Genomic DNA, 23,757 nt, shown 5'->3' with positions numbered 1-23,757 from the left:
TGGTTCAGTGTGCCCTATTTTATTCGACCTCTTTTATGTTACCAGTATCATCTATGTATCAGTTGTCAGGTGAATGTTATGTATCAGTTACCTCAGGAGAATCTGATACGCTCATACGCACAACTTCTTTCTAATTTTTAATCATTATTTTTGTTTTTTAATTAAAAATTGCCTATGTAGATAAAAAATAAAGAATAAATGCACTAACCCGTTTAAGCTGTTGTTCTGGGAACTAAACTGAAAATCAGTTCGGTTAATTAGAAATCGATCACCAAATCATCGGTTCGATTCAAGATAAAAATCGTTTAGCAATGAACCGATCAAAAATTGAAAAAATCAATCTAACAATTAGTTAAGTTAAATTAGTCTTATTTTTTAACGGTTAATTGATTAAAAATAACAAAATTATTATTTTTAAATTATATATTTTATACATAAATATATTATTTTAAGTTTAATTGGTCCATATTTATTAAATTTATAAATAAGTTCTTATATTTTTTTTTTCAATTGGATCCTGAAGGTTGTTATATTTTTTTTTTTAATTGGATTCCGAAAGTTGTGTTTGTTTCTAGAGACGAAGACTGAGACTAGGCAATTAGTACTTAGGTAGCGTTTGTTTTAAGGTATTGAGACAAAGACTGAGAGATTGAGACTCGGTATCATGTTTGTTGGTTCAGAGACTGGTACTAAAATTTCTGTCTCTGTCCCTAAAATTTTAGTATTTCAGTACCTCCAAAAAGTAGGGACACAGATGACTAAAATTTTTAGAGATGGATACTGAAACTTTAGTAACATTTTATACCTAAAATATCCTCATTTCAATTAATTAATTTCAATTTTATCCTTTGTACAAATTAAATTAGAGCTTCATTCTTGTTTCAATTTATGTCTCCTACTTTGCACCAAACAGAATATTGAGATTTATTTCAATCTCTGTCTCTTAGTCTCTGTCTCTCAGTTTCAGTCTTTCTGTCTCTGTCTCTGCACTGAAATTTCTAAAGACAAACATTGAAACTTTACTAATATTTAATCTCGAAAATGCCCTCATTCAAAACGGTGGTTTCTGGGCAGTTCTGGCGGCCGAGTTTGATGATCACATGAAAACGGTGGAGACTCCTCCTTCCCTGCATTCCTGCCTTCCCAATAGTGCTCTCTCTCTCTCTCTCTCTCTCTCTCTCTCTGGCGTTGTCACTGCCTTCCTCTTCTTTTGACGAGCATCTCTCTCCTTTGTATTCTCTCTCCTGCTATGTGCGCACTCTCTCTCTCTCTCTCTCTCTTCGATTCTTCTCGAATCCTCTCCCCCTCTCCTTTGTCTTCTTCCAACAACCGTAGTAGTAATAGTGACTCCAATGGAATGGGTGTTCAAATCTAAACCGATCCAAATCAAACTGCTTATCCAATCCAAACCGAAACCAATTAAAACTGCATTAATTTGGATTTGATTGGATATTATTCTTGGCAAACCGCATGGATTGAATCGGATTCTAAATCTACCTCTTAAAACTAATTCAATCCAATCCAAACCACACAATGTGATATAATATAACTTTTTATTATTATATTTAAAAATTTACGTGTAATATGTTCAATTTGTTATACATTTTTATCTTATTCATGTATTATTATTATTGAGGTAAATACTAAATCGGTACCTGAAAGATTCTAGCGCTGACAAGATGGTATCTGATTTTTGTTATTGACAAAATGGTCCCTAAGAGATTTTAAAATTTGACAAGCATGTCCCCAAGCTTACCGGAGCAAATCTTCAGCAAGCATAATGCTAACGTAGCCACTGTATTTTGGTGATCTGACAAACCACCCCCAAACCCCTAATCCCTTCCTCCCCAACGGACACTCACCCCTCCTTCTCCCTTCCCATCGCAGTCCTCCCTTCCACCTGGTGTCTCCCTTGAGGATGCAGCTAGTCTGCTAGTCTTCCTGAGGGGGGGCTGCGATGGGGAAGGAGAAGGAAGGGGGGCTGCGATTGGGAGGGGGGAGCGAGGAGTGTGGGAAGGATTAGGGTTTGGGAGTTATTTTCCAGGTCACTAAAATATGGTGGCCACGTCAACATTGTACTTATAGGAGATTTGCTCCGGCGAGTTCGGAGACACGCTTGTCAAATTTTAAAATCTTCTAGAGACCATTTTGTCAATAACAAAAGTCAGGTACCATTTTATCAGCACCAGAATTTTTTGGATACCGATTTGGTATTTACCTTATTATTATTTAATGAATATTTTATGAATTAAAAAAAATTATTTATTTATTTTTACCAACTTATAAATTTTATTTCTATTATGTTATTGTTGATTTTTCGTTATACTATTGAGATTCGTTATGTTGTTGTTGGTTATTTAAAATTTGATGTTGAAACTTATTATATTTAATTTTGTTATTTACAAAACCGCAAAATCTAATTCCATCCAAACCACACCGCAAGTAAAATTAGTATTCGAATCAAGTGAATGTTTGACTCAAAACTGATCCAAACTGCACGAACACCCCTACCATTGGCGTCGTCTCTCCCTCCCCTCTTTTTTCTTTTTCCTTCCTTTTTTCTCTATCTTTTTGTTGTCTCTGCTCTCTCTTCTTTGTTTCTTTTGTTTTCAATGTGTGGGATAACCGAATGAAAATTTTATTCTAATTTTAATTTTTTTTATTAGTAAAGATATTTTAGTAATTTTGTTTATTTCAATTTCTATATTTATCTTCAACTAAACAGGATCCTGACATATAACTTATTTTTATATACTTCCCACTAAATATAATACAGAGACTTTATCTTTGAGCAAAAAGTATGCCAATAGTCAGGCCATGGATTAAACACCAACTGCTTCAAGATAAAAAAACACCAACTATTTGCAACATAAGAAAAAATATTACGACGTAAACTCTATTAAACTCTAAAGTAGTCAGTAAAATTGGCTGCTTGCATAAAAAAAAATCACCAAAATTTTAATTGCACTATAAAAATCTCTAAGATTAAAAAAATTGCACCACATGGTTCCTATCCCCTCTCTGTCGAGTTACACATCATATCTTGAATAACTTGAATTAGACAAAACAACGTTACTTTAGTTTTGACGATAAATATTTGTTGAAATGATAAAAATACAATTTTTTTAATCTTAAAGATATTTATAATGTATTTAAAATCTCAAAAACTTTTCCGGTGCAAACGAAAAATCTCAAATGTATTTAATCCAAATGCTACATTGCAAACGTCGATAGGGTGAAAAAGGAGAAAGATTTATTGCACAATCAACTTAAGTCTACCTTTTTCTTTTCTTTTTTTATGGGATTGTATGCCGCTTGCTATTATTCTATTGCTTCTGCTATTACTTTCAAATTAAATATTACATGATGGTTTTCATAACAATATAAAACATCTATTAGCAAAGAGAATACACAATTCAAATTATTAAAATTTATAACACGAAGGGTTAACAAATGTCAATAGCCAATGGAATGCATGGAGGCTCAGACAAATTGAGTAGGCATGGAGGCTGAGACATTGAGTAGGCTGGGAGAAAAATCTAAGCATAAATTTAAAATGAGGTTGACCGATACAATCAATCATAGCTATCACTTACATACTCATTTTAAGTAGTTTGTACTACTCTTAACAGAATGAAACCAATCCTAACAACATATTTAGGAGAATAATTCTCATTACTAACTAAATAACTGAACCTCAATGTAACTATGTAATAATCTAACAATTATGCTTCCCCAAGTATAAACCAACACTGAATTTGAAACTATAGGGTATAAGCAACTTTGTAGAATGGTCTAGCAACTGAAAACCAATACTTGCATTTCTTTGATCTAATTAGTCAATGGCATTCATCTAAAACTGTAGAACATTAAATGAAAAATGATGAACTAGGGGACACCAAATTTACATGGCCATCCTCTAAGGAGATGAAGAGAATGGTACTGTTAGTGCGCATAATAGCTTTAGCAGGCATTTAACCTTCTTCTGACTCTGCAGATAATAATAGATATCATAACTAGAGTATTCTGGAAGATTCCAGGATTTTCATTCAGTGTGAAAGAACAAAAACAAAATCAAGGGTTGAAATTACGCAAAGTCAACCCCAAAATTGACAATGCTCAAACTCAGCTTGATAATATTTAGCTCAACTCATGGTTTGACTAATTTATTATCGAGCTTAATCTTATTATGGAATCTTGATGCACGAGTAAAATTTCAAAGACTATTTTAAACATTAACCCTTAGATATTAATTAAGCTTTTGGCTATAAGTACATACTTATTTTCAACATATTTAATCTACAAGACACATTATGCAAATAATTGAGATATTATATATTATTGTTGATAATATACAATGATATAGGTGATATTATGCCAAGGTCTCAGGCATCTACATATCTATGTGAACCGATAAATGAATATACAACCCTGCTCATGGAACATAGCAAAGTTAAGTTTGACTCATTTAATAAATGAGCTCAAATTTTTAGCTCAAGCTCAGTAGCTCACCGGCTCAAGAGCTTAGCTTATAAAGTAACTAACAAATTGAGCTAAAAATAGCTCACATGCTATTAGGAACAAGGTAAACTACCGAAATTGCACCAAAAAACTCATATCGCTATGAAAAATAACCAAATAAGATTTCTATGAATGACAAAGAAGTCTCAAAAGATTTAAAAACATGACAAAATTAACAAAAATATCATATTTTTTTTTACATAAATGATAAAGGAATTTTGTATTTAGCAAACAACTTGTGCATTTTATTTTAAATTCAATCATTCACAAAACACATTGAAAAAATTCCTTGACAAATCACCAAATTTTAACTATGACAAAGTCTCATTTTTCTAATAATACTTACAAAAAATCGCATCGAAATCTAATATCTAAAGTATTTTATGAAAAAATATAACTAATATCCAGTTAGTTTTCTCACTTTTTAAATCTCTTGGAGCTTATTTGTTATCTTTCCAGGTTATTTTTATTAGCGGCATAAACTTTCGAGTACCATCTTGGAAGTTTATGTTTGGGAAAGTATGCAGATGTTAAACAAAAAGAGTTGTCGCCTTCTCTTAATGCAACAAGAAACTAAATGAACAAGATATAGCATTAGTTTCAAATAGAACATTTGCTTCATACCATATATAGCTTCCATGTTATTTTCCTTGTAAACACCAAGAGGTGATCCATGGACAGAGAGAAGCATCTCGCCAGGTTTCGGCAGCCTAAGGGTTTTGGGTGTCATCCCAACAGACAAGCGCTGACTACTCACCTGCAAAAGGCAATAAAGCCAAATCAATCACAGCTGTTTAAAAAATAGCCTCAACAATGAATACTAGAGTTCATAAAGTCATCCATAAAAAATATAAGGTAAAAAATAAAGGGAGAAAATACAGACATTGGGAGTCTGAAGACCTTCTTGACTTGTGAGAGTCTGAGCTTCACATGGCTCCTCAAAAACCTATGTAACAGACATTCAATCAATTCATATTATCACAATACATTGCAATCACTAATTAGTTGTTATTTGCAAGCTGTTTAAGTTAGTCATAATAGATTTAGCAGCATATGCAAAGAAACTAGTAATAGAGGTAAGTTCTCTTCCATCTGTACATGAAACAATCCTAAATGAATAGCAACATTTCTCATTCAAATCAATTCATGGATGTTTCAGCACATGATGGAAATGAGAATGGAAGTGCTATATTAATGCTGCTCTTACACAGCTACCCCAATTTTATGTCGCATCAAGTCCTGCGTAAGTGACCCAAACAAGCCAGCTAGGATGTTACAAAATACAATTAATCAAAGTGCATAGAGAAGATAGAGAACATACAAAGTCCTTAAAATGAAGATTTTTATCACCAAGAAATCCTGTTCTCCCTGCCAACAAAGAAGTAAACTAATAGGTATCAACTACAATCTATGCCAAAATGTATAAGAACTATAATATCTATAGTAAAATCGTTCAAAATTGAAGGAAGCCAAACAATTTAAGGGGCATAGAACAATAGTATGTTTCGTATCACACATTTCCATTTTTTAATTCAATTTAAGAAACTTTAATTCAGATATGAAATGAGTTAAATCGAAAGAGAAAACTAAACATTACCAGTATTGCTAGAGTATTCAAAACCACCAAACTGAGGAACCGAAGAAGGACATTCCGAAGGAAAAGCAATCGAAAGCCTCTGGAACAGAGAAGCGTGCAAATCTCTTCCTACACCACCACAGGTCGTGGACATTTTGCTCCCTCTCTCTTTCCACTTCACATCGAATTTCCCATTCCCTTCATCTTTCACAATTGAGAGATTCGGTAAGGTTTCTTCGAAGACCTGCAGCATTGGCTTCCGGAGCTGTTCCTCACTGAAACACGACCGAACCAAACGAAGTTCCATCAACAATCGCTCGATGTCAACATCACGAACCACCCTAATTGCACTGATTTGACGCTCCACTGCCACAAACACACAGGTAGAGTTTTAATGAAAATAAATAGTGAAAACTTTATGCTGATCAAGAAATTTGTTATTTGATCTTGCTGTACCTTCGATTTCAAGCTCCTTGAATTGAGGTTTCTGCGTTTGGGTTTTAAGTTCCTTCAATTGAGTTGACTGTTTGACCATTTTCTTCGATATACGCCTTGGAAATTTTGCCTTTAATATACTAAAAATAATATAGTAAGAAAAAATGGCTACAATCATAGTTATCAGCATAGTTGTAAAAACCGAACCGATGATCGAACCGGTCAGGTTACTGGTTCACTGGTTTATTGGTTCAACCGATAAACCACTGGTTGAACCAATAAAACCGGTTTCACATAAATAAAAAATATAAAATACTAAAAATAGTCATAAACTTAATAAATTCAAAATACATATTGTTAGTTCTTCACCAACATTTTAAAAACAACCAAGTTTCAAAGTCTAAATATAACTAATACAAAGATAAACATTCAAAATACATATTGTTAGTTGCCTTAATTCCTATTCCAGTATTCCCTATTCAGCAAGACAGCAACCTTAAAGGCTTAAATAGTTAAATTCACAGCAATCTTAAATAGTTAAATTCACAGCACAAGCATATTCATCCTAGACAAGCATTAGTCAACAAGCAATCTTAAACAGTTAAATTCCCTATTCAGCAAGACAAGCATATTCATAAATCATAACAGAACAATAATAGATTAACATTATTCATAACAGATTCAAGCTTTCAAGTTTCAACAAGCATATTCATCCCAGAAATTTCAACAAGCATAAATATGCATAACACTGTAACAGCAAGAAGTGCAGAACAGGCTACAGAGGAGAACTGGAGCTAACCTGTTTGACAGAGCAGAAGAGCGAGGCAACGGCGAGATCGACGGCGCAGCAACGGCGAGGGCGACGGTGCGGCGACGGCGATGAGAGACAGCCGCGGGTCTGTCTCTGTCCTGTTCCTACTTCGTTGGTTCCTTCAGACTTCAGAGTTCTGACCGGCGGTGAGACGAAGAGGACGACGGCGGGCGGCTGGCGGCGGTGGCTGGGTGAGTGACGTAGAATGAGGTGAGGCGGAGAGGGTTAGCAGTTCGCACATTAGGGTTGGGGGGAGGGGAAAAGTGGAACTGGGGGTGGGGTTTGGGGCTGGGGTCCGTAATTACGAGGACCTTTCTTTTTTTTTTTCTTTTTTTTTTAAAATAAACCAAAACGACGTCGTTTTGGAAAAGGAATAAAAAAAAACGTTTTCGAACCGGTCGGTTAATCAGAAACCGCCGGTTTTCCGGTTTTCAGCAAAACCAGCCGGTTCAACCCGGTTCTCAACGGTTCCCTTCCTTATCCGGTCATACCACTCGTCCGGACTGGTTATGGGTCCAGTTCACCGGTTTTTACAACTATGGTTATCAGAACCGAACCGATAATTCACCCGGTCATATGACCGGTTCACCGGGTCACTGGTTCAACTAGTGAGTTACTGATTCACCTGGTTGACCCGGTCATAATTTAAAAAATATAAAATTATATAAATGAAATTAAAATTACATACTAAAACTTAAAATGCAAGTCTTTACAAACATATTAATAATAATCAAATGTTAATTTTTGACAACTAATAATGTAAAAAGAGATAATAAACTAGTTTCTAGTACAAAATACTTTCTCTATTTAAATAAACAAGAGCAAGCAAAAGATAACATAATCGATAATCAAGTCCAAGTGATCTTAAAATCGACATCTATATCTTCATAGGACAAATTTGGAGCTTGATCAACATTTTCCTCATCTTATGTGCAATACATCATAGAGGTCACATTCAATAATTTTATTGACTTGAAGCTCATTAAAAAAACAAATAAAAATTAAAACCAAGGTTCTGAAAAATGGACCGGACCGGCCGATTCGACCGGTTTAACCACGAACCGGCGCTGCAAACGGTCCGGTCCTCATCTGAAAACTGTGCACAGAAGAACCGCTCAAGAACCGGTGAACCGGCCAAAAACCGGCCGATTGGACCGAACCGGTGACCGGCCGGTTACGCTAAACGATGCCGTTTTATGATTTTTAAAAAAATAAAAAAATGAACCCGACCCGACTCGCTCGTGGAGCACCCGGAGCACCCCACCCCCCCTTTCTTCCCCCGACCCCATTCATTCATGATTCATCTGAATCATCTCCAATGGATAACCCTAGCCGCCCTGAACCATAGCCCCCCTGTCGCCATCCTTCGTCCCCGCGGTCACAGGTCGTCAGCGCCACCGCCATCGCCTGGACCTCAGCCCCAGTAACCCTCCATCGTCGCCTGGTTCCCTGCCCAGTAGCCCTCCATCTCCATCGTCTTCATCTTCTCAACACCAGCAAGCAGTAGCCCTCTCATCGCGCGGTCCTCAACAGTCAACACCGGCAGCCCTCCATCCCACATTCATTCGTCTCAGTCTCGTCTCGTGAACCCTAGCTCTGAAGCATTCCTAAATCCCAGCCCAGTAGCCACCGCCGTTGCCGGGGTTCTCAGGTCGTCAGCGCCACCGCGGTCGCCTAGTCTCTTGCTTCGTCTTCGCTGACCTTTTGCTTCGTCTTCGCTGGTCTTCGCTTCGTCAGCACCCAGGTGAGTGACTCCTCTGTTTCATACTTTCATCTTCTCTGTTTCATCTTCTATGTTAGAATGTATGGTTCTGATTCCAGAACGCGTCGTCTTCGCTGGCCTCTTACTTCGTCTTCATAATCTTCGTCTTCGCATAATGTTCTGTTTCATACATTCATGTTTTTGTGTTTTGCTTTGTTACTCTGTTTCGGTGTTTTGTCAAGGCTGGAAAGTGGATATTTACTCTATTTAAAAAAAAGTTGAATGGGTGAATGCTGTAGGCAGAATTGTATTGTGTTGAATGGCTGAATGTTGTAGGCAGATAAGGTGTTGTGTTGAATACTTGAATGGCTCCTGAGTGTTTCTCAAATAAACTAGTTATTCTTTACCAAGCATATGATGGTTGATTGTGCAGGCTTTTCATCAGTTTACAGGCATTAACACAGTAATGTACTACAGCCCAACGATTGTGCAAATGGCTGGCTTCCGCTCTAATGAGTTAGCTCTTCTTCTATCCCTCATAGTTGTGGCTTGAATGCTTGCGGCACCATTCTTGGCATTTACCTTATCGACCACGCAGGGCAAAGAAAACTGTCCCTCTATAGCTTAGCAGGAGTAATAGTATCACTGATCATCCTATCCATTTCATTTTTCAAGCAATCATCTGAAAATGCTTTGTATGGATGGCTTGCGGTTCTAGGATTGGCCCTGTATATTGCATTCTTCTCACCGGGGATGGGGACTGTGCCTTGGACAGTAAACTCAGAGATATATCCCGAACAATATCGAGGAATTTACGGCGGCATGTCTGCAACTGTCAATTGGGTTTCCAATTTGATTGTAGCAGAGTCATTTCTATCAGTTGCTCAAGGTGCAGGAATTGGTCCTACTTTCTTGATCATTGCAGGCATAGCTGTGCTTGTGTTTCTGTTTGTGCTTGTTTTTGTTCCTGAAACCAAAGGGTTGACGTTTGATGAAGTGGAGATTTTATGGAAGGATAGAGCTTGGGGTAAGAATCCTCGCACTCAGAGCCTTCTTCAATCTTAAGTATGCAAATGGATCCTAGTTCTACTCTGATTAGAATGCATGCAACCTTTTTTGCACAATGCATTAGCAGTCAATTTGTTATATGTTGTAATGTATTCATGTTACTTATTCCATTCGTTTTGAATATTGTTCGAGTCAACATTCAATATCAGTAGTAGTATTGAAGCATTCAATTCAGTTCATGAGTTGTTATATATGAAGGGAAATACTCAATCTCAACTTCTGAGAATCAGTGACTGATGAAATATTTTATGTAGTGTTTTAAATTTTGAAGATATTTTAAGATTTATATTAGACTATAATTATTTTTTTGGATGTGTATTTATAATTTATTTATTATTCTATTATAAAACGGTTTTTTCGGTTGAATCACCGGTTAAACCAGTGAACCAGTGACTAGAGCGGTTTGATGACCGGTCCGGTTTTTTTAACCTTGATTAAAACTCCTTGATTCTTCATTTCTTTGGCAACCAAATGATTGAAAAGATAAGTGAACATAGACCAAATATGCAGAGGTTGAGCACTGATATTTTGAAAATTAGCAATACTCAACATCTAAAACAGAGAGAACAATTGTACAAAAATAGATATTAACAGTTAATAATTTGTAGAAGCATTGATATTTGCTTATACTATTGCTGTGAAACATGATCATTAATAAACTTCAATACATGGAATTCATGTAAGTTGTTTATGCTATTTTTGCATAACTCATGACATTTGCATATGTTTTTTTGTGGGAATTAACTTAATATTCTATAGTTTGTGGAAGCTTTCTACTCCTTTTAGTTTCTTTTTTTCAATGGAAACAAGATTTAACAACAAAAATTCAACAATAAAAATTCCATCATTCATTTTAATCAGTTCAAAACAAGATACAACTTGGCAGAATTTAACTAAAAAATTTAATAAATAAATTCAGTTCAATACAATAGAGAAGACTCAATCATTCATATAAAAGCTCATGCTTTAGTATCATTTTAATAAAGTGATTACATTGAACAAATAAAAGCTCACACCTCACCACAATTTTAACAAAGATTAGTAACATTTTCAGCAGACAGCAGATTGATCAAAATTTTAACATAATTAACAAAGAATTATCAAAGTTTCAGTATAATTATTTCAATACAGCATAGAAAAAAAACCAAACAGAGTACAGCACAGCAATAACAGCAGAGTTAATCATTCAACAATAGCATTAACAGTAGTAAAACCCTAAACCCTTCGTTCTCACTTCTGAACAGAGCATAAAAAAAGAAGAACAAGCAATAGCAATGTGCACCGACCTTCGATCTGAGCAGTTGAGCGCGACAGCGAGTAGACGACGGCGAGCAGGACGGCCACCAGGCGACGACCACTGTTATTCCTTCTTCTCCACTTCACCACTTTCTCGGAAATTAAAAAGAGCAGCAGCAGAGTAAAAAATCTATTTTAACAACACAAAATCAACCATTTAATTTCAATCCACATTTAGAATCAGTAAATCACTAAACAGAGCATAAAAGCAAGAACCGAAGAAGTGAAAAACCCTGTAAGCCTGAAAGCAGTGCCACTAACCTCCGACGAAGAGTAGAGCGACGAACAGACGACGGCGACCGGGGAGACGACGCCGACGAATAGACGGCAAGCAGCTCTAACCCTCAACCAGACGATGTGCCGAGAGAGTGGCTGGGTTCGAAACAGGAAAAAGGAAGAGGCCGCGGAGGCGCCGAGAACAACGGACGGCGCGGCAGGACCCAGAACCCTATTTTTTGAACTTGCAAGCTTTGCTTTTCAATTCTGAATTTCGCTTGGGGGAAGGGGGTGGGTGAGGGTGAGCGTTTACGCGTTGGTTTCCTTTTAAAAAAAAAGGCTCAAAACATAGCGTTTAAAAGAACCGGTCGGTTCCCGGTCCAGTCCAACCGGCTGATTACCGGCCGATTAAGCGATTTACTAACGGTTTTGGATTGAATGGTTTTACACTCTAGATCGGATCTTTTTTTTGCCGGTTGTCTGATGAACTGGTTCGACCGGCCAGTTCGGTCTAATTTTCAAAACATTGCTTAACATACAACAACAAAAGATTTAGCATTTTTTAAGCAACACAACAAGAAAGTTCAGTAACAAATTCAACTCAAGTCAATTATCCAGTAACAAATTCTACTTCCAGCAACAACCACATTTATGATAGGTTCAGCATCAAATTCAACTTACAGCTGAAAACAAATTCTACTTCTAGAGTTCTAGCAACAAATTCAGCTATGATAACTATGATAACTTTCAGATAGCAACAAAAAAACAAGAAAATTGAAACAGAAAAAACAGGGAAAACTCACTAACAAATTCAAGGTTCATGATAATCAGTAACAAATTTTAGCATCACGTTCAACTTTCAGCAACAAATTATTTTGGCAACAAAATCAAAGTGCAGTGATGCAGCAACAAAATTGAAACAGAAAGAACAGGGGGAACTCACCAAATCGGGTTGCACGAAGGAATCTGACGGCAAGGCTCAAAGCAAGAAGACGACAACGAAGACCAGCCCACCAGGATCTGTTGCCTCTGTTACCGGCGATGAAGAGCGTAGGGAAGGGAGAGATCAAGACCAGGTGTGAGACAGAGACCGTGAAAAGCAAGAAGATGACCACTACCACCACCCGAGGGACCAGATGCGGTTCCATTTGCTTCTGTCGCCAGCGAAGCGAGCGCAGGGGCATGGGATCGTGACGACGACCAAGGTGAGTGGACGAGGTGAGAGACTGAGAAAGCGACGAGGTGAGGCCGTGAGAGACTGAAAGTGACGACTGTCGAGGTGAGGGGAGAGACGAGAGATGGACTATTGAGTACTGGGTTCTGACTGCCGAGCTAGAGATGGAGAGAGCACAGAGACTAGCTAGGTTGGGGGGTTCTACTCAGACTCTCAGAGTCAAGAGTATCAGATTTGGCATTTGGGCATATGGTTTCATCGAAAGGGAAAGGGGAGGAGGGGGTTATGAAATGATGCCAGACCGGGTTAAATTAACTAGTCGGGTTACTGGGTTTCACAAAAACCCGTCGAGTCGAACCGGGATTCGACCGGGTTTGTTGCACAATCGGTTCAACGAGTGGCTCGGCCAGGTGACCGGAGTCAAGCCGAGTTTGATAACTATGTCTACAATAGACCACAAATAAAGACACAAATATCCTACATAATATAATTTGCGACATCCATGTTAAAAGTTTTCACCTATCGTCATTTTAATCTACATTATTACTTAATAGACCAAAAATACAGCAGGTGGATAGCTTTTTGTCATCTCCCAAAGCAATCACTCAATATTTCCTCACAACATCCTTCATTATTTTTCCTCCATCTTAGGTTATATGTCCATTCCCTTTGTAGCATTTAGCAACATGATACATATATAGAGATATCTTTTAGTCATCACAATATGTTTTTAGATGCCCTTTATATCAATGCATATCTCAACTTTTCTTTCTTCTTTCTTTCTTTTTTTATTTCTTTCTCTTTTTTTGCTTAACCCATTTTCTTTCTTGACATCTTTTGATTGTAAACTATTATTTTTTTTTAATCTAAAATGGGACAAAAGTTATCCCAGAGATTGTGTTTCTTCAACTTCTTAACTTTTTCAATGAATAATAATATTCTGTGTGATCTGATATATTTCAATTAACAAATTAACATAGACAATAATAAAAGACAAGAATATGGTTAGTTTAACAAGCAGTCATCAATTGCATAGCCATAAAGGAGTCTCATTACATGAATAAAAGATAAATTGAGAATCGCAAACAATCATATGCAAGACACTTATTACATTGTATTTAATGAAGATGGATTAGTGAACCTAAATGGTAAGGCAAACCGAAGCAAACTAAGGCCTTCATTCTTCCATTTGTCTTTAATTAAATTCAAATGACAAGCAAATTAAGGCCCCAAAATGTTAACTAGTTCATTCTTTTATAAAGCAGCAAGGTTTAATCATACACAAGCAAATTAAGCCTCTATTTCGAAAGAACACATCACAAATATTAAAAAGCTCTCACTGAATTGAATAAAGTTTAATTACACTGTATTTTTATCTTATAAAAAGACAACCCACAACTAACCTAATAAAAAAGATAGATGAACAAAGAAATTTAAAAATCCAACTAATCCATATTCTTAACTGATCAACTCATCAATATTCAATAATCAATTAATCAAAAATTAAGAGATGCACAAAAAAATAGAAGAAGAAACACGCCATCAATATCCATTCCATTAAGCAAATTCTAGTGCCAAAGTTCTATCATTCCAGAAAATAACACAAAACAATCATATAAAATACCATAGTTTAAAAATAAATAAATTCAATTCATAGAGGAAGAGAAAAAAACAAATATTTAGATAAAATAAAATAAGAGACACAAATTTAGGTTCCAAAATGAGAAATGACAACAAATAGAAGATGAAGAAAGAGAACGCATACCTAATTTTCTGACGGAAGGAGACATTCGTTGTAGTGCTGGCAGCAGAGTTTGCAGGCGGCGGCCGAGACTGCTAGTGGATAGAACAACGGCGGTGTGCGTAGAGAAAGTAAAAAGTTGGAAAGAGAGTACATAGTAGAGAGCAGATCGGCATCGAGCTCAAAGGTTGCAGCCTCAACAGCAATAGCAACAATGTACAATGAAGAGATCGGAGGGATGCTGAAGAAAGAAGTGGCTGCCGTTATGGTCTATGACAGAGTGGGAGACTGAGGGGCTGTGGAAGAAGAAGATTGGGGATTTAAAAGTAGTGGGTATTGTTGGGTAAACAAAGAGAAAATGGGATGTCATAGTCGTTGGGGTATTTTTTGGGGGGTTTGTCACTCATGTATTAATTTGAAATCTTTAGATTTTTCATTTTTGTTAATAGTTCATTAGTTTAACAATATTTTTTTTTATATTTAAAGATAAAATTAAAAATATGATTAAAAATTAAATATTTAAAATTTAAACAATAAAATTTAAGTGGCTAAATTGGAATAATTTAAAATAGTTTGAATACTTTAACAATAAACTATGTCAAAATATGATAAATTAGAGGATGAGAGATTGAGTGTGACTAACTTACATCTTATATATGTATATGTTATAAAAATATGTTATAGGTGGGTATTAAACCAAGGACCTCTCACTTGGTGCAAAATCCTAGAAAAATTCTAAAAAATGCTAAAAAAATCTTAGAAAATCTTAAAATATCCTGAAAAACCCTAGAAAATACAAAAAAAAATCCTAGAAAACTTTAGAAAAACACTAGAAAACACTAGAAACCCCTAGAAAAACCCTGGAAAACAATAGAAAAATCCTAGAAAATCTAAAAAAATCCTGAAAATCTTAAAAACCATAAAAAAACCTTAGAAAACCCTAAAGCCCTAGAAAACCCTAGAAAAAACCTAGTAAACACTAAAAAACCCTATAAAAATCCTAAAAAACTTAGAAAATCCTAGAAAATCCTAGAAAACTCTAGATAACACTAAAAAAATTAGAAAAAACCTAGAAAATCCTAGAGAATTCTAAAAAACACTAAAGAACCCTAGAATACCCTAAAAAATCCTAAAAACCCTAGAAAATCCTAAAAAAAACCGAAGTATCCTAACAAACCCTAAAAAACTCTAGAAAATCCAAAAAAAACCCTAAAAACTCTAGAAAATCCTAGATAATCCTAAAAAAATCTAGAAAATCCAAGAAGAATCCTAGAAAACCCTACAAAACCCTAGAAAACCTTAGATAACCCTAGAAAACTTAAAAAAAACCCTAGAAAATCCTAGAAAAACCCTAGAAAACAAAAGAAAAACCCTAGAAAATCCTAGAAAAATCTAGAAAACCCTAGAAAAATCCTAAAAAAACCCTAAAAACCATAAAAAACCTAAAAAAAACTAAAAACCCTAGAAAATAATAGAAAACCCTAGAAAAATCCTAAAAAACCCTAGAAAACCCTAGATAACCCTAGAAAAACTTAAAAATTCTAGAAAATTCTAGAAGATCCTTGAAAACCCTAGAAAATCCGAGAAAATCCTAGATAACACTAGAAAAACACTAGATAACCCTAGAAGATCCTAAAAAACTCTAGAAAACCCTAGAAAACCCTAGATAACCTTAGAAAATTCTAGAAAAAACCTAGAAAACTCTAGAAAACCCTAAAATCACTCTAAAAATTCTAGAAAAATCCTAGAAAACCCTAAAAACTCCTAGAAAAACTCTAGAAAATCCTTAAAATCCTAGATAACCCTAGAAAAATCTAGAAAACCCTATAAACCCCTAAAAAATCCAAGAAAATTCTAGAAAACCCTAAAAATCCTAAAAATCATAAAAAATCCTAAAAATCCTAGAAAATCCTAGAAAAACCTAGAAAACACTATATAACCCTAGAAAATCAAAGAAAACTCTAGAAAAATCCTAGAAAATCCTAGATAACCTTAGAAAATTTTAGAAAACCTTAGAAAACCCTAAAAAATCCTAGAAAAACCTACAAAACCCTAAAAAATCCTAGAAAACCCTAGATAACCCTGAAAAATCCTAAACAGTCCTAGAAAATTCTAGGTAACATAGAAAACCCTAAAAAAATCTAGAAATCCCTAGAAACTTCTAAAAATCCTAGAAAACCCTAGATCACCCTAGAAAACCCTAAAAAATCCTAAAAATCCTAGAAACCCCTAAAAACCCCCTAAAAATTCTAGAAAATCCTAAAAATCGTAGAAAACACTAGAAAACCCTAAAAACATATAGAAAATCCTAGAAAAATCTTAAAAAACCCTAAAAACCATAAAAACGCTAGAAAACCCTAAATACGCTAGAAAACCCAAGAAAAACCTAGAAAATCCTAGAAAACCCTAAAAAGCCTTATAAAACCTTAGATAACCCTAGAAAATCCAAGATAACCATAGAAAACCCTAGAAAATCCTAAAAAACTTTGGAAAACTTTAGATAACCCTAGAAAACCCTAGAAAAATGAACAAGATATAGCAATAGTTTCAATTAGAACCTTTGCTTTATACCATATATAGCTTCCATGTTATTTTCCTTGTAAACACCAGGAGGTGATCCATGGACAGAGAAGCGTCTCGCCAGGTTTCGGTAGCCTAAAGGTCTTGGGTGTCATCCCAACAGACAAGTGCTGACTACTCACCTGCAAAAGGTAACAAAGCCAAATCAATCACAGCTGTTTAAAAAATAGCCTCAACAATGAATACTAGAGTTCATAAAGTCATCCATAAAAAATAAAAGGTAAAAAATAAAAGGAGAAAATACAGACAATGGGAGTCTGAAGACCTTCTTGACTTGTGAGAGTCTGAGCTTCACATGGCTCCTCAAAAATCTATGTAACAAATATTCAATCAATTCATATTATCACAATACATTAAAATTACTAATTAGTTGTTATTTGCAAGCAGATTAAGTTAGTCATAATAGATTTAGCAACGTATGCAAAGAAACAAGTAATAGAGGTAAGTTCTCTTCCATCTGTACATGAAACGATCCTAAATGAATAACAACATTTCTCATTCAAATCAATTCATGGATGCTTCAACACATGATGGAAATGAGAATAGAAGTGCTATATTAATGCTGCTCCTACACAGCTACCCCAATTTTATGTCGCACCAAGTCCTGCGTAAGTGACCCAAACAAGCCAGCTAAGGATGTTGCAAAATACAATTAATTAAAGTGCACAGAGAAGATAGAGAACATACAAAGTCTTTAAAATAAAGATTTTCATCACCAAGAAATCATGTTCTCCCTGTCAACAAAGAAGTAAACTAACAAGTATAAACTATAATCTATGCCGAAATGTATAAGAACTATAATATCTATAGTAAAATCGTTTAAAATTGAAGGAAGTCAAACAATTTAAGGGGCATAGAACAATAGTATGTTTCGTATCACACATTTCCATTTTTTTTATTCAATTTAAGAAACTTTAATTCAGATATGAAATGAGTTAAATCAAAAGAGAAAACAAAACACTACCAGTATTGCTAGAGTATTCAAAACCACCAAAATGAGGAACCGAAGAAGGACATTCCGAAGGAAAAGCAATCGAAAGCCTCTGGAACAGAAAAGCGTGCAAATTTCTTCCTACACCACCACAGGTCGTGGACATTTTGCTCCTTCTCTCTTTCCACTTCACATCGAATTTCCCATTCCCTTCATCTTTCACAATTGAGAGATTCGGTAAGGTTTCTTCGAGGACCTGCAGCATTGGCTTCCGGAGCAGTTCCTCACTGAAACACGACCGAACCAAACGAAGTTCCATCAACAATCGCTCGATGTCAACATCACGAACCACCCTAATTGCACTAATTTGACGCTCCACTGCCACAAACACACAGATAGAGTTTTAATGAAAATAAATAGTGAAAACTTTATGCTGATCAAGAAATTTGTTATTTGATTTTGCTGTACCTTCGATTTCAAGCTCCTTGAATTGAGGTTGATGCGTTTCGGTTTTAAGTTCCTTCAATTGAGTTGATTATTTGCCCACTTTCTTCGTTCTACGCGTTGGAAATTTTGACTTTAATATACTAAAATTAACCCCTAGAAAACCCTAAAAAATCCTGTAAAATTCTAAAAAATACAGGAAAACCCTAGAAAACTCTAGAAAATCCTAAAAAAAACCGAAGTATCCTAACAAACCCTAAAAAACCCGAGAAAATCTAAGAAAAACCCGAAAAACTCTAGAAAATCCTAAAAAATTCTACAAAATCCTAGAAAATCCTAGAAAACCCTACAAAACCCTAGAAAACCCTTGATAACCCTAGAAAAATTTAGAAAATTTCCAGAAAACCCTAGAAAAATCCTAGAAAACAATAGAAAAATCTTAGAAAACCCTAGAAATATCTAGAAAATCCTAGAAAAATCCTAAAAAACCCTAAAAACCATAAAAAAATACCCTAAAAAACTAAAAACCCTCGAAAATCGTAGAAAACCCTAGAAAAACCTAGACAATCCTAGAAAACCTTAGAAACCCTAGAAAACCCTAGAAAAATCCTAAAAAACTCTAGAAAATCCTAGATAACCCTAGAAAAACCTAAAAATCCTAGAAAATCCTAGAAGATCCTAGAAAACCCAAGAAAATCCTAGAAAACTCTAGATAATACTAGAAAAATCCTAGAAAAACCCTAGAAAATCCTAAAAAACCTTAGAAAACCCTAGAAAATCCTAGATATCCTTAGAAAACCCTAAAAAAAACCTAAAAAACTCTAGAAATCCCTAGAATAACCCAAAAAAATCCTTAAAAAATCCTAGAAAACCCTAAAAACTCCTAGAAAAACTTTACAAAACCCTAAAGACCCTAAGAATCCTAAAAACCCTAAAAACCCTAAAAAAATCCATAAAAATTCTAGAAACCCCTAGAAAAATCCTAAAAACCATAAAAAATCTTAAAAACCCTAGAAAATCCTAGAAAAAACCTAGAAAACCCTAGGTAACCCTAGAAAACCAAAGAAAACCCTAGAAAGACCCCTAGAAAATCCTAGATAACCTTAGAAAATTCTAGAAAACCTTAGATAACCCTAGAAAACCCTATAAAAATCCTAGAAAATCCTAAAAAATCCTAGAAAACCCAGATAACCCTGAAAAATTCTAAAAAACCCTAGAAAATTCTAGGTAACCCTAGAAAACCCTAAAAAAAATTTAGAAAACCCTAAAAACCCCTAAAAACCCTAGAAAAACCTAGATCACCCTAGAAAACCTTAAAAAATCCTAAAAATCCTAGAAAACCCTAAAAACCCCTAAAATTCCTAGAAAATCTTAGAAAAACCCTAGAAAATTCTAGAAAATCCTAGAAAAACACTAGAAAAACCTAGAAAACAATAGAAAGCCCTAGAAAAATCTAGAAAATCCTAAAAAAATCTTAAAAAACCCTAAAAACGATAAAAATGCTAGAAAACCCTAAATACGCTAGAAAAGCTAAGAAAAACCTATAAAACCCTAGAAAAAACCTAAGAAAACCCTAAAAAGCCCTAGAAAATCTTAGATAACCCTAGAAAATCCTAGATAACCCTAGAAAACCCTAAAAAACTCTGGAAAACCTTGGATAACCCTAGAAAACCCTAGAAAAATGAACAAGATATAGCAATAGTTTCAATTAGAACATATGCTTTATACCATATATAGCTTCCATGTTATTTTCCTTATAAACACCAAGAGATGATCCATGGACAGAGAAGCGTCTCGCCAGGTTTCGGCAGCCTAAAGGTCTTGGGTGTCATCCCAACAGACAAGTGCTGACTACTCACCTGCAAAAGGTAACAACGCCAAATCTATCACAGCTATTTAAAAAATAGCCTCAACAATGAATACTAGAGTTCATAAAGTCATCCATAAAAAACAGAAGGTAAAAAATAAAAGGAGAAAATACAGACATTGGGAGTCTAAAGACCTTCTTGACTTGTGAGAGTTTGAGCTTCACATGGCTCCTCAAAAACCTATGTAACAAATATTCGATCAATTCATATTATCACAATACATTGCAATTACTAATTAGTTGTTATTTGCAAGCAGATTAAGTTAGTCATAATAGATTTAGCAACGTATGCAAAGAAACAAGTAATAGAGGTAAGTTCTCTTCCATCTGTACATGAAACGATCCTAAATGAATAACAACATTTCTCATTCAAATCAATTCATGGATGCTTCAGCATATGATGGAAATGAGAATGGAAGTGTTATATTAATGCTGCTCCTACACAGCTACCCCAATTTTATGTCGCATCAAGTCTTGCGTAAGTGACCCAAACAAGCCAGCTAAGGATGTTACAAAATACAATTAATCAAAGTGCACAGAGAAGATAGAGAACATACAAAGTCCTTAAAATGATCACCAAGAAATCATGTTCTCCCTGTCAACAAAGAAGTAAACTAACAAGTATAAACTATAATCTATGCCAAAATGTATAAGAACTATAATATCTATAGTAAAATCGTTTAAAATTGAAGGAAGTCAAACAATTTAAGGGGCATAGAACAATAGTATGTTTCGTATCACACATTTTCATTTTTTTTAATTCAATTTAAGAAACTTTAATTCAGATATGAAATGAGTTAAATCGAAAGAGAAAACAAAACACTACCAGTATTGCTAGAGTATTCAAAACCACCAAAATGAGGAACCGAAGAAGGACATTCCGAAGGAAAAGCAATCGAAAGCCTCTGGAACAGAAAAGCGAGCAAATTTCTTCCTACACCACCACAGGTCGTGGACATTTTGCTCCTTCTCTCTTTCCACTTCACATCGAATTTCCCATTCCCTTCATCTTTCACAATTGAGAGATTCGGTAAGGTTTCTTCGAGGACCTGCAGCATTGGCTTCCGGAGCAGTTCCTCACTGAAACACGACCGAACCAAACGAAGTTCCATCAACAATCGCTCGATGTCAACATCACGAACCACCCTAATTGCACTAATTTGACGCTCCACTGCCACAAACACACAGATAGAGTTTTAATGAAAATAAATAGTGAAAACTTTATGCTGATCAAGAAATTTGTTATTTGATTTTGCTGTACCTTCGATTTCAAGCTCCTTGAATTGAGGTTGATGCGTTTCGGTTTTAAGTTCCTTCAATTGAGTTGATTATTTGCCCACTTTCTTCGTTCTACGCGTTGGAAATTTTGACTTTAATATACTAAAATTAACCCCTAGAAAACCCTAAAAAATCCTGTAAAATTCTAAAAAATCCAGGAAAACCCTAGAAAACTCTAGAAAATCCTAAAAAACCGAAGTATCCTAACAAACCCTAAAAAACCCGAGAAAATCTAAGAAAAACCCGAAAAACTCTAGAAAATCCTAGATAATCCTAAAAAATTCTACAAAATCCTAGAAAAATCCTAGAAAACCCTACAAAACCCTAGAAAACCCTTGATAACCCTAGAAAACTTTAGAAAATTTCCAGAAAACCCTAGAAAAATCTTAGAAAACAATAGAAAAATCTTAGAAAACCCTAGAAATATCTAGAAAATCCTAGAAAAATCCTAAAAAACCCTAAAAAAATACCCTAAAAAACTAAAAACCCTCGAAAATCGTAGAAAACCCTAGAAAAACCTAGACAATTCTAGAAAACCTTAGAAACCTTAGAAAACCCTAGAAAAATCCTAAAAAACTCTAGAAAATCCTAGATAACCCTAGAAAAACCTTAAAATCCTAGAAAATCCTAGAAGATCCTAGAAAACCCAAGAAAATCCTAGAAAACTCTAGATAATACTAGAAAAATCCTAGAAAAACCCTAGATAACCCTAGAAAATCCTAAAAAACCTTAGAAAACCCTAGAAAATCCTAGATATCCTTAGAAAACCCTAAAAAAAACCTAAAAAACTCTAGAAATCCCTAGAATAACCCAAAAAAATCCTAAAAAAATCCTAGAAAACCCTAAAAACTCCTAGAAAAACTTTACAAAACCCTAAAGACCCTAAGAATCCTAAAAACCCTAAAAACCCTAAAAAATCCATAAAAATTCTAGAAACCCCTAGAAAAATCCTAAAAACCATAAAAAATCTTAAAAACCCTAGAAAATTCTAGAAAAAACCTAGAAAACCCTAGGTAACCCTAGAAAACCAAAGAAAACCCTAGAAAGACCCCTAGAAAATCCTAGATAACCTTAGAAAATTCTAGAAAACCTTAGATAACCCTAGAAAACCCTATAAAAATCCTAGAAAATCCTAAAAAATCCTAGAAAACCCAGATAACCCTGAAAAATTCTAAAAAACCCTAGAAAATTCTAGGTAACCCTAGAAAACCCTAAAAAAATTTAGAAAACCCTAAAAACCCCTAAAAACCCTAGAAAATCCTAGATCACCCTAGAAAACCTTAAAAAATCCTAAAAATCCTAGAAAACCCTAAAAACCCCTAAAATTCCTAGAAAACCCTAGAAAATCTTAGAAAAACTCTAGAAAATTCTAGAAAATCCTAGAAAAACACTAGAAAAACCTAGAAAACAATAGAAAGCCCTAGAAAAATCTAGAAAATCCTAAAAAAATCTTAAAAAATCCTAAAAACGATAAAAATGCTAGAAAACCCTAAATACGCTAGAAAACCTAAGAAAAACCTATAAAACCCTAGAAAAAACCTAAGAAAACCCTAAAAAGCCCTAGAAAATCTTAGATATCCCTAGAAAATCCTAGATAACCCTAGAAAACCCTAAAAAACTCTGGAAAACCTTGGATAACCCTAGAAAACCCTAGAAAAATGAACAAGATATAGCAATAGTTTCAATTAGAACATATGCTTTATACCATATATAGCTTCCATGTTATTTTCCTTGTAAACACCAAGAGATGATCCATAGACAGAGAAGCGTCTCGCCAGGTTTCGGCAGCCTAAAGGTCTTGGGTGTCATCCCAACAGACAAGTGCTGACTACTCACCTGCAAAAGGTAACAACGCCAAATCTATCACAGCTGTTTAAAAAATAGCCTCAACAATGAATACTAGAGTTCATAAAGTCATCCATAAAAAACAGAAGGTAAAAAATAAAAGGAGAAAATACAGACATTGGGAGTCTAAAGACCTTCTTGACTTGTGAGAGTCTGAGCTTCACATGGCTCCTCAAAAACCTATGTAACAAATATTCGATCAATTCATATTATCACAATACATTGCAATTACTAATTAGTTGTTATTTGCAAGCAGATTAAGTTAGTCATAA

At 34.9% G+C, this 23,757-nt stretch overlaps 1 protein-coding gene, 1 long non-coding RNA gene and 1 pseudogene across 2 annotated transcripts; 1 reads left to right on the top strand and 2 right to left on the bottom strand.

The window, feature by feature from the left end:
* Positions 1 to 3,570: 3,570 nt before the first annotated feature.
* On the bottom strand, positions 3,571 to 5,499 carry LOC140176920 (uncharacterized). The gene is made up of 3 exons (XR_011868164.1): positions 5,405 to 5,499; positions 5,146 to 5,278; positions 3,571 to 3,991 (listed from the first exon to the last, which is right to left on the bottom strand). It is a non-coding gene; the product is annotated as an uncharacterized lncRNA (long non-coding RNA).
* A 608-nt stretch (positions 5,500 to 6,107) lies between these two features.
* On the bottom strand, positions 6,108 to 7,566 carry LOC140173186 (uncharacterized). The gene is made up of 3 exons (XM_072209997.1): positions 7,332 to 7,566; positions 6,554 to 6,662; positions 6,108 to 6,463 (listed from the first exon to the last, which is right to left on the bottom strand). Exons 2-3 carry the CDS (start codon positions 6,630 to 6,632, stop codon positions 6,108 to 6,110), a joined length of 435 nt encoding a protein of 144 aa, XP_072066098.1. The 5' UTR covers positions 6,633 to 6,662; positions 7,332 to 7,566.
* A 1,593-nt stretch (positions 7,567 to 9,159) lies between these two features.
* LOC140176919 (inositol transporter 1-like) lies at positions 9,160 to 10,332 on the top strand (annotated as a pseudogene).
* Positions 10,333 to 23,757: the final 13,425 nt, after the last annotated feature.

This window comes from Arachis hypogaea, chromosome 12, assembly GCF_003086295.3.
Source record: "Arachis hypogaea cultivar Tifrunner chromosome 12, arahy.Tifrunner.gnm2.J5K5, whole genome shotgun sequence".
Taxonomy (NCBI): Eukaryota; Viridiplantae; Streptophyta; class Magnoliopsida; order Fabales; family Fabaceae; genus Arachis; species Arachis hypogaea.
The sequence above is the reverse complement of the archived record's forward strand: the minus strand, read 5'-3'. Positions and strand labels throughout refer to the sequence as shown.

Excerpts from the sequence above, each read along its gene's own strand:
- LOC140173186 (XM_072209997.1), bottom strand. The coding sequence starts at position 6,632 with ATGGTCAAACAGTCAACTCAATTGAAGGAACTTAAAACCCAAACGCAG. Across the intron at positions 6,464-6,553 it reads CAAGGAGCTTGAAATCGAAG|TGGAGCGTCAAATCAGTGCA; the intron begins GTACAGCAAGAT and ends TGTTTGTGGCAG.